This window comes from Saccostrea echinata, unplaced genomic scaffold, assembly GCF_033153115.1.
Source record: "Saccostrea echinata isolate AGI-Se365-2 ecotype Australia unplaced genomic scaffold, CSIRO_AGI_Sech_v1 ptg000015l, whole genome shotgun sequence".
Lineage (NCBI taxonomy): Eukaryota > Metazoa > Mollusca > Bivalvia > Ostreida > Ostreidae > Saccostrea > Saccostrea echinata.
Window position 1 is genome coordinate 1,772,491 of NW_026889764.1, and position 11,062 is coordinate 1,783,552.

Sequence of the window (11,062 nt, forward strand, 5' to 3'; positions counted from 1 at the left end):
AAGTTGAAAAAAATCACCAACAGCAATAATACTTATGCCACCGAATGGTTTCTTGATGCCTGTGAGAAGTTGAAGACGGCTGTCAATCAGTGCTAATGATCTGTTTCCTACCATTGATATCTCATCAATAATGATTAGTTTCAGGTTTTGGTACTTTGTGCGAAAAGTGTTCAACTCATCACAGTGTAAGCTTTGTTGACTCTGATTAATTTTTTGATGAAAAGCAGATGCGATAGTTACACCTCCAATGTTGTATGCTGCCTTACCAGTATACGCACAAAGAAGTATTCTTATGTCATCTGGATTTTCACCTTCTGTGGAACAAAGATATCTGTGCAGAGCTTGATAAAGTGCCCTTATCAAAACAGACTTGCCAACACCAGCACCTCCAGATAAATATGAATAAATAGGTTCTGTCTTTATTTTGACCCACTGCAAGACATGATTGAAAAATTCCCTCTGCTTCATGTTCAGACCCTCCAAAAGTTTTAAGTATTCACTATCTGATAATCTAACAGAACTTTCTTCAGTTATTTGTCTTGTTGATGGAATGCCAATATCAGAACCTATATCATACTGCCTCTGTTCAAATGGTCTCTCTGGATCAAATGGGACAAAGTTCTCAGATTCATGAGATCCTTCATTTTCATCCTCTGCTTCTATTTGTTGAGCATTTGGTGCCAATTCATCATAAGCTTCTGAAAAATCCTCAGTTGCCATTTGCAGAGCTGCATCAAGCTGATCAGCATTGTATTCATACTCCTTGACTTTGTGTGTGAGAAAGGATTTCCTTAGATTAAATGATTTCTCAAATGTGTCAGTTCCAGATATTAGATCAGCTGATTCATCTCTCCAAGGCAAAAACAACATAAGTTTTTCTCTGTAGTAGTTTTCTGGATCAGTTTTGATATTAAACCGCACATATCTGATTACCCTTTGCACTTTACGTCGTCTAATTTTTATGCCGTTTCTCAAAGTAACAAGTGTATCACTTTCACTAAAGTCAAGATCTGAATCGTTATATTCATCATCTGACTTATTATTCTTATCATCATCATCATTCACTTCCTTTTCAATGAACTCCTTTTCATCATCTTTAGGGAATACAACATCTAGTTGTGATACATAATCAGCTAAACACCAGTTTTCAAGCTGTTTTTGGCGTTTTGCATAGCGTTTAATTACATTGCTACATTCCACATCTGTTGAATTTGGTGTCAATTTTTCTAATTCGGCATCGGTTTTGATGAGAATTACTCGGTCATCTGATGGACTTGTGTTGATAAAAACTACATCTCTTGATGCTTTTGTCATTGGCATTTGTAACACTAAATATGCTGCTTCCTGTGCTCCAACTTCTACACTGTTGAGAAAATGATTCCCAATGTGGCGTACCTGTCTTTTGATGTCAAGATTTCCTTCTCTAGCTTCCTTTGCTGCTCTGTTAAGTAAATCACTCATCCCTCTTTGAGATTTACTTATATAAGAAACAATATACATAGCACATGCATATGGGTCCAAAATATACTGAATATCAATGTTAGCTTTCCAAGCATCAAGAACAACACTGTTGTATGAGTTTACCCTCATATCACATGGCTTTCTCTCTAGAAAAACCTTTGGACCTCTCAGTGAACTTCTAATGCATTTAATGTAATCTTCGTCAGATATCTTTAACACAGTGCCAAGGAGTTCCCTGTAGGATAAAGCACATCCATTTTTCATATCATTAAGCTGTTTTTGAATTTCATCGTACATTTTCCTGTATTTGTCAACTTCACATTCAAGTGGCTCCAAAATCAAAGTCTTTTCAAGGGGAGGAAGGGGAAAACCAAATCTGCATACAGCTTTACCTCTCTTTTTGCATGTTTGTGAATGTTTGTGTACTTGCAAGCCATTCAAATCATCTTCTTCATTCTTTTCATATTTCAAGTAATTATCCACATAATTTACTATCTCCTTTTCATTATTTTCATGATATTTTGGTGCATTTTCTATCCAAACAATCATATGAACATGTGGTGATCCTCTTTGCTGAAATTCAATTCTATAAAAGAAGTCTTTCACAACACCAATTGGATGGTGGTCACTCCTCAACACTGAATTCATAGACATACGGAACCTATGATCAAAGTATCTAGTGCATGTGATAGGATCCTTTTGCACTAGTTTTGACTTTTCAACCACGACATGCTGTCAATTTGTTCATCAGTGTATTCCTTTCCATCATTAACACCCCAAGTGCTCTAATGAGATCATTCCATCTTGTATCAGCTGCAGACAGTGACATAAACCATGTTGGTAAACCTAACTGTCTTATCATTGCAAATACATCCTTTTTTCTTGTTTCAAGATATGCAGGTGAATTCCGTAACTGCCTGAACACAAAAAAACCTTCATCGTGTCTAACAAGGCTATTCACATGTTCAGGATTTTTAATTTCATTTGCTGTAATGGATCTTCCTTTGGTTTTGCATTTCCTAAGAGCCAGGTTGCATTTATCTGTAACTTGTTTCATTTGTATTTTTTTTCAACTTAAAAAACAAATTTGGAACAGACTGGGCAGCACGTCTATCAACACTTCTTAATTCCCATTTAGCTATATCTGCATATGACACAGGAACTTGTCTTTCATGATCTTGTAATCTTCCCTTTCCACAAAATATTGTTGGAAATGATAAATATTCTGCAGTCTGATCTTGATATAAACTAAGGGGACGTTGTCCTTCTCCTGGTGCAAATGTGTATATTTGATTCATGTCTTGAGAAGCTTCATCTAACAGAGTATCACAATTACCATCCCTACCAACTCCATCTACTTCACAATACTCATCATCGTCATCTGTCTCAAGATTACAAGTATTCTGATCTCTTCTCGCTTGTGTTTGCACTAGTTCTTGAACAATTTCATTTGCAGAAGATGTGATTTCTTGAAACCAGCTATCATCAACATTGATGTTTGCATTCTTGTAGAAGTCACTGTTGTTCAAGAGCCAATGTAATGCAATAAGTACTTTTGTTGGTCGTACATTTTCATGATTATCACATTTTTGGTAAGACAACCTTTTTTTGAACTTAACAGGAATTGTGATACTTTCATCCATCTTTCTAGGCAAGCTATTAACAGTAGGTTGAATATCAACAGGAACATTCACAATATTTCCTTTTACAGAATATTTTCCACCTCTTGGCAACTCTCTAATTTGCATGAAGGGAATTCGAAGTGATATTAGTCTTTCTTCTAATGGAAACAAATCTAATTCTCTTGGTTTAGGAGGCCATATCATACCATTAAGAACAGACAGCTTGGGAATTTTTCTTTCTCTAACTGAAGAATAGCAAGTATTGCAAATCCATTCAGCATTATCAATAGAAGTAATACAAGTAAGGTATCTGCTTTTACTTGCATCATCAAGTTTAGTGTTTTCCACTTTTAAAACACTTTCTTTAAACCATGTTTGATGACAGCATGAGCATATAAAAACTGGACCATGCTTAATCTGTTCATGAAAATTGTGAATGCAATCCTGTATATTTATTCCAAACTGTCTTTGTCTATTTCTTTCATTTTCTTTGTTGCAATTTTCTTTATTCTTTCTTTTTTCTTGTTTTCTTTGTTTATTGTCCAACCTCTCATTTTGTCTGTAAGAAAAGTCACTACGTTTAGCTTGCTTCTTTAATCGTTCTTTTTCAAGAATAAGAGGGTTTTCCCTACACTTGCTTTTTGAAATTCTATTTTCTTCATTTTCTTTTTGTTTACTTTACAATTTAATCTTTTCAATTTTCTTGCAGCTTTATCCAGATGTCTTTCTTTTTCCCTCACTTCATCATTCTGTCTTTTAAGTTTCCTTGCAGTTGTTTCCCTTTCATTTTCTTTCTCTTTAACATCATAATTTTGTCTTTTTAATTTTCTTGCAGATTTATCCAGTTTTTTTTCTCTTTCTCTTGATTCAGCATTTTGTCTTTTCAATTTTCTTGCAGCTTTATCCAGATGTCTTTCTTTTTCCCTCACTTCATCATTCTGTCTTTTAAGTTTCCTTGCAGTTGTTTCCCTTTCATTTTCTTTCTCTTTAACATCATAATTTTGTGTTTTTAATTTTCTTGCAGATTTATCCAGTTCTTTTTCTCTTTCTCTTGATTCAGCATTTTGTCTTTTCAATTTTCTTGCAGCTTTATCCAGATGTCTTTCTTTTTCCCTCACTTCATCATTCTGTCTTTTAAGTTTCCTTGCAGTTGTTTCCCTTTCATTTTCTTTCTCTTTAACATCATAATTTTGTCTTTTTAATTTTCTTGCAGATTTATCCAGTTCTTGTTCTCTTTCTCTTGATTCAACATTTTTTCGCTTTAATTTTCTTGCAGCTTTATCATGTACTCTTTCTTTTTCTCTCACTTCAACATTTTGTCTACTCACTTTCTTTGCACTAGCATCTCTGTTTCTTTCAATATGTTTGAATTGTTCATTTTGTCTCTTTTTCTTCATGTATTCTCTCATATAGGTATTCCTGTACTGACCTTGGGATTCTGAATTTGTCACTGATGTTAGCTTATCATCCATTCTGTAAAACCTTTTTGTAATGGATCATTTTCTGGAAAGCTATGATACAATGTTGCAATTGAGATGGGTAAAATTTCAAACTGCACTGCAAGATCAATATGCATGCTGTTATACATGTTGTACATATAAGACACTAGGTCATCAATACTCCTGTTGAGCACTAGTACAGATTTACCTTCACTCGAAGACATGCCATCACCATCATGTGAATGCGAGTCAAAGAAGTAATACTCATTGTTCGACACTTTATATATAGCAGAACAAATTGCTCCTATCATTATCATTAAATATCTTGAAATTTGAAATGCCTCTTCTAAAGCCTGATGCAATGTTTTAACCTGCCTATTTTGTTCTTCCAAGATAACCAGTCCCCAAATGGTTTCAAATTTTTGAATAACATGATGATTTTCTCCCACTGATAAGTTTATTGGCAATTCATCAAAATTTAAAAGTTTGTTGAGAAACTCTCCCCTTTGTTGCAAACTTTTGATGGTCTTTATGTAAATTTGGTCTCCTGACACTAATGTTCTATCTATAAATTCTGATGTAAATGAAAATCCTTCATAACATTTTATCAGCATGGTAAGAGCATTACAAGTACACTGACTACCTCTTGAGAATGATGAAAATCTAGTGTCCCCTTGATGGAATGATCCAAATACTATTTTTCTAGTACATACCTGGTCACTTTCAGAAACACTGTGCATTTTTTTTCTCCAACTATAACACCAGTATTCTGTGAAGATTCAGTGGTATATGTTTTGTTTACTAGACTTTTTTCAACAATTTTATTTTGCAAATCCATTTCATCAGATTCATAAAGCAGATCTTTTTCACAAAGTTCATTGAGCAAATCTTTTTCACAAAGTTCATTCAGCAGATTTGTTTCACAACTTTCTATGGTTTTCCTGTTTTTTTGTAACCTGAGGGCAGGCTCCTCAGGGTCAACATTGGTTTTACTGTTTTTAACGAGGCCAGTCTCCTCAGTCATTCTAATGTCAGACATTGTTTTACTGTTTTTACAGAGGCCAGTCTCCTCAGTCAAGTCCAGGTCAGACAATGTTTTACTGTTTTGCATGAGGCCAGTCTCCTCAGTCTTGTCAGTCTGTATCTCTTTCTTGGCTGTACTCTTCTTCCAATACTTCTTACGAGGCATCTACAAAACAACATTACAGGGATTACAACAAAACAGTCACAATTATAATTTTCAAACAACTAAAATATGTTCACAACTAACATTTGGCTATATTTGACTTGAAGTAATCTTTATCTTTTTGGCAAAGATAAATGCTAAATTCTGAATAAATTTTGAAGTCAAAAGAAAAATTTCTCTGAACTTAGATATAGCATTTACAATATTTTACAAAAATCAAAACTATAGTGAATAGATTCCCCTTCCCATTACAGACTCATTTAATAAAATGTTATACCCCCCTCCCCAACAAATCAAGACATAAAACTAGAAATATGTCCATAGAACATGAATGCCCTGCCAAGGGTATATTAGTCATGCAACATGAAAAATTGTATAAGTGTATGAAATTTGATGAGAATATCTTGAATAGTTACTTTAAAATTGAAATCTTAAAAGTTGGATATAGATGATAAATCCTCACCAAATTATGTATAAGTGCATAAGCTTAAATAAAAATATGTTTAATGGTTTCTTTAAAACTAAGCAAAATGCAAATTTAAGGAAAGTGAGGTCAAGGTCACAGGAAAGTTCAAGGTCAAACATTTTTGATACAGTTGAATAGTTCTCACAAAGACGTATCAGCATATTAAAGTTTGATAAAAATATTTTGAATGGTTTAATTAAAACTGAGCTTTATACTAATTTAAAATAAATGAAGTTAAGGTCAAAGGAAAGGTCAAATTCAAAAAATGTTGATGCAGTTGTAAAGCTTACATCAGGATGTATAAGCATATGAAGTTTGATAAAAATATTATGAATGGTTTCTTTAAAACTGAGTTAAACACAAATTGATAAAAGTGAGGTCAAGATCAAATGAAAGGTCAAGATCAAAAATGTTGATGCAGTTGAATGGCTCTCATCAGTATGTATCAGCATATGAAGTTTGATAACACTATCCGGAATGTTTTTTTTTAAACTGAGCTAAACACTAATTCAAGAAAAGTGAGGTTAAAGTCAAAGAAAAGGTCAAGAAATTTTGATGCAGTTGAATAGCTCTCATCAATATGTATCGGCACATAAATTTTGATAAAAATATCTTCAATGGTTTCTTTAAAACTGAGCTAAACACTAATTTTAAAAAAGTGAGGTCAAGGTCAAAAAATGTTGACGCAGTTGCAAAGCTCTAATCAGTATGTAACAACATATGAAGTTTGATTACACTATCTTGAATGGTATCTTTAAAACTGAGCTGAACACTTATTTAGGAAAAGTAAGGTCAAGGTAAAAAAAAAAAGGTAAAAAAATGTTGATGCAGTTGCATAGCTCTCATTAATATCTATCAGCATATGAAGTTTGATGAAAATATCTTGGATAGTTTCTTTGAAACTGAGCTAAACACAAAGCTCTAAGGAAAGACAGATGGAAGGACGGAAGACGGACATGACAATCACTATATGCCCCGGCCATATTCATGGCGGGGCATAAGAATTCTTGAAATATTTTGTACCTTCCCAATATGATACAAGTTTTAAATTGTTATATACATAAAACTTTCCTGAAACCTATCTTGTGAACTTTAAATCTTGCCCTTTAATGTCACCTAATGTCTTTTATATTGTACAGATCTGTGCCAAAAGTGAAGGTAATTTTATTTTTCCTCTATATATTTTATTGAAAACCACATATAGTTGAATCACTGGCAAATGGTTGATTTTTGTCTAATTTCATTATTTATTTCAGTACTTAAACCAGAAAAAGTGTCGTTATCTTTTACTAATAGATCTTTACCTACATGTATTTAGTTTTTAGAAAAAGATAGTTAATTATTTACATCAGTTCTAAAATTCAAGATCAATGTTCACTATATAATTTATTGTGCGTATATGACTTAATTTTCATGTCGCACTTGAATTACAATATTTTTTAAATATCAATGCTGATAAAAAAAAAAAAACCTATTCTTTTGATCAAATATAACAATTTCTTGGATTATGGAGAAATTTGTGGTAAAATCTGTCAAGAAATGTTGTCATTCCAGTAAGTTTACAAAAATGTTGTTTTTAATGAAATATATAGAGAAAAAATAAAATTATCTTCACTTTTGGCACACATTTGCATGTTAACAAAAAATAAGCTGAAAATTATTACATATTTTGATACATTTCCGAGTAGAACATATAGGGTGTACCTATCATTTACCAAGTCCTATCGAACCTTGCTGTAAAAGCCCAGGGTATACTTTTCTAGTTGTAATTCTTTATATTTTCTTTCTCTCTGTTCTTAATGACATCACATACATTGTACATTTAATGACACAAATGGCTTTTGAATTGGCTTTGAGTTACACTGTAAGGTTGCTTATGATCATAAATTTAGAGAAATTCATAGAATCAGAAACAAGTGAACAGCTGTCAATGATACAACCAGGTTTTCTTTGTGTGGACACAACTGGTATTATTCTAGAATATTATAAACCTGTTATGAATTGTACATTTTTTATACCAATGACTTTGATCTGGCTGAAATGATATGTTCAAAGTCATGAGACACCCTAATATCATTAACAATCTCTGTACCAAGTACAAGTTTCCAAATTGCAATGATTCTCCACCACCAAGTTCCAGCTAGGAATTTTTTTTTAATAGTTTTCTGCCACTGGCCTTCAATCTAATTAAAATTAAATGTTTTGAATCTGCTACCTCTTCTCAAACATCTAACAACATCCCATTCGGGGTCATATCAGAGCGACCTTTCAATTACCCAATGAAATCGCTGTCTCCTCAATCTTGGCTTATACCCTGTTATAGTTCGGATGCATTTCTTTTTTTACTGCCAAACCTAAACCCCCGAGGGGTTTTGTAGTAAAGAAAATATGCATAGTAAAAACCGTGCTATATATGAATGTGACGTGCGGGATATATAGACATGTAGGTTGTGCATTTTCGTTTGCGTTACTCCGGTAAGAATGTCAGATTGGCGGACTATATGTTTAATGTATACCAAAATTACTTTCAATGTACTGAGCATCAATAATGTTAAGATGTAGCCGCGGGGCTAATTTAAGAATCGTATACAGAAGATTGAATCTGATTGGCCAAATTTTTTATGTTTATTCATAATCAAAAGGTCTCTCTGACGTGACCCCGAATGGGATGTTAAATGTTTGAGAAGTGGTAGAGGATTCGGAACATTTAATTTTAATTAGATTGACTGACCTTGAACTTGCCGGAATGACCTCGGGTCAAGGGCATGACAAATGCAATGGACATTAGCAACCTTTGTACCAAGTATGAGCTTCATATGTCTCTCCATAACAAAGTTACAACCCAGGCATGAGTTTTATACCTTTTCTACCAGTGACTTTGAACTTGCTGGAATGAACTTGGGCTAAGGTCTTGACTTACCCTTCTTTCAAAGTTAATCTCTGTATGAACTTCCAAAGATTTTCTATTAACAAAGCTATAGCCTTGAACTTGCTAGAATGACCTTGGAACAAGTTCAACACAGTGAACACACATCCCTTTGTCATAAGCAATCTTTTTACTCAGTATGAGGATCTAGTGATTCTCCAATACAAAGACAGTTTTCACATGGAGAAGAATTTTACACTTTTCAAGCCAGTGACCTTGAACTTGCCAAAATGACCTTAGGTCAAGGTGAAGACACACTGTGGGTAATAAGCAATCTCTGTACCAAGTATGAGCTTTCAGTGGTTCTCCATAACAAAGTTATAGCCCAGAGAAGCAGTGACAGGATGGATGGACAGACAATGTGATACCTATATACCCTACCTCCCTAAACTTCATTTGCAGGGGATATAAAAAGTTCCTTTCTTGAAAACTGTAGGAGAAGGTATCCATACTATATGCAATATTTTGCCAAAAATGAATAAGTTCAAAAGCTTGTACTTTTTCAAAAATTTAAATTAAAGTACTATGCACATCTTTAATGTTCTGCAAAACAAGAGTTCCTTTCTTGAAAAATGTAGAGGAGTTCTAGGGACAAATAGGATACCCTTTTGGCAGCCGCTCGCCCACACACCATTTTCACCATTTCAATGCATTAGTACTATTAAAATATGTGATAAAAAGGTTACTGACTGAGTATCAGGAAATTCGTCTGCCCTGGGTCATTGTACTGCTGTGGACATTGCAAGCCTCTGTCCACATTACCACACAAAGATCCCGGATGAGATTATTTCCTAATATTCAGTCAATAACCATAATAAAAACTAGATACTTATTGCCTAGGCAATAACAGGTCTTCCGTTTTCTCAACTCCTTTGAAAAAATTAATCTGATCATTTAGAGAAGTCTAAATTATTAAAAAAGTCACCTCAAAGCTTCTAAAGACATTTAAATACAGGTAAAAAATGAAATGACTTTATTATTTCGAAATTACTTCCCAGTTTTCTTTATTTACTTCCAGACATGACAGAAAGTAGTCCAATGAATAAAAAGTTCATTCATCTTAAGGTCAAGATCTAGTAAATGACTTCAGACTAACTTTTTGGTGCTAGATCAATTATGACGTCATAATCAATTTTAACTTTCTATTTCCCGTACTTTACGGCTCTAGTAGAATTTTGTAGAAAATAAAGTACTTTCATGGAATTTAATTTGAAATCATGTGAAAAGTAATCCCGATACCTATTTTCAATTTGAGATTATTTTAAAGAAGAGGCAAAGAACATATAAATTACCGTTTTCTGGGAGACTGTAGGCAATCTGGATGCATTTCTTTGTCTGGTAAGGAAAAAACTCCCGTATTCATGACTAGTTTTCTTAATTTTCCATTGAAAATGACAGTTTAAAATATGATTTTTCGTCTTGTTCATCTACAAATTTTTCCCCGAAACACCTTATTTGACCAAGCTAAAGTTATAAAGCACCATTAAAGGACTTTATTTCTCAAATTTGAGAAATCTGTAGGCACCTTTCATTTACTAGATCTTGACCTTAATTATTCACAACTAATCATTCATAAAAGTTTCCATGAAAAAACACTTCTGTTTGAGACAACTTCTGGTTTTTTGGCCACACTTCTAGTAGAAATAGTTTGCATGGACATGACCCATCTAATGTCATATTATTCTTAAATGTCTGTAAAAACAAAAGAAACTTGAAAAAAAAGACTTTTTTGCATTGCTTTTTGTCACAACCGGAAGTGACGGCAACGTACAATTTTCATATGGTGCACATCAACATATGACTATCATTCCTGAAAGTTTTAGACTTTAGTCGTGTACTGTTGCTGTGCGGTTGCATGAACAAAATATCATTTCAAGGACATGAAAACAAGCGACCGAAAATAAATTTTTCAAGGATATCTTAAGTTGTTCTAGACATTTGCAGTCTCAATAACATACATAA

General features: G+C 33.4%; 1 protein-coding gene across 1 annotated transcript; it reads right to left on the reverse strand.

The window, feature by feature from the left end:
- Nucleotides 1-3,676: 3,676 nt before the first annotated feature.
- Nucleotides 3,677-5,394, reverse strand: LOC133187378 (histone-lysine N-methyltransferase, H3 lysine-79 specific-like). Its single transcript, XM_061322725.1, has one exon. The coding sequence runs from the start codon at nucleotides 4,553-4,555 to the stop codon at nucleotides 3,677-3,679; it is 879 nt and encodes a 292-aa protein (XP_061178709.1). The 5' UTR covers nucleotides 4,556-5,394.
- Nucleotides 5,395-11,062: the final 5,668 nt, after the last annotated feature.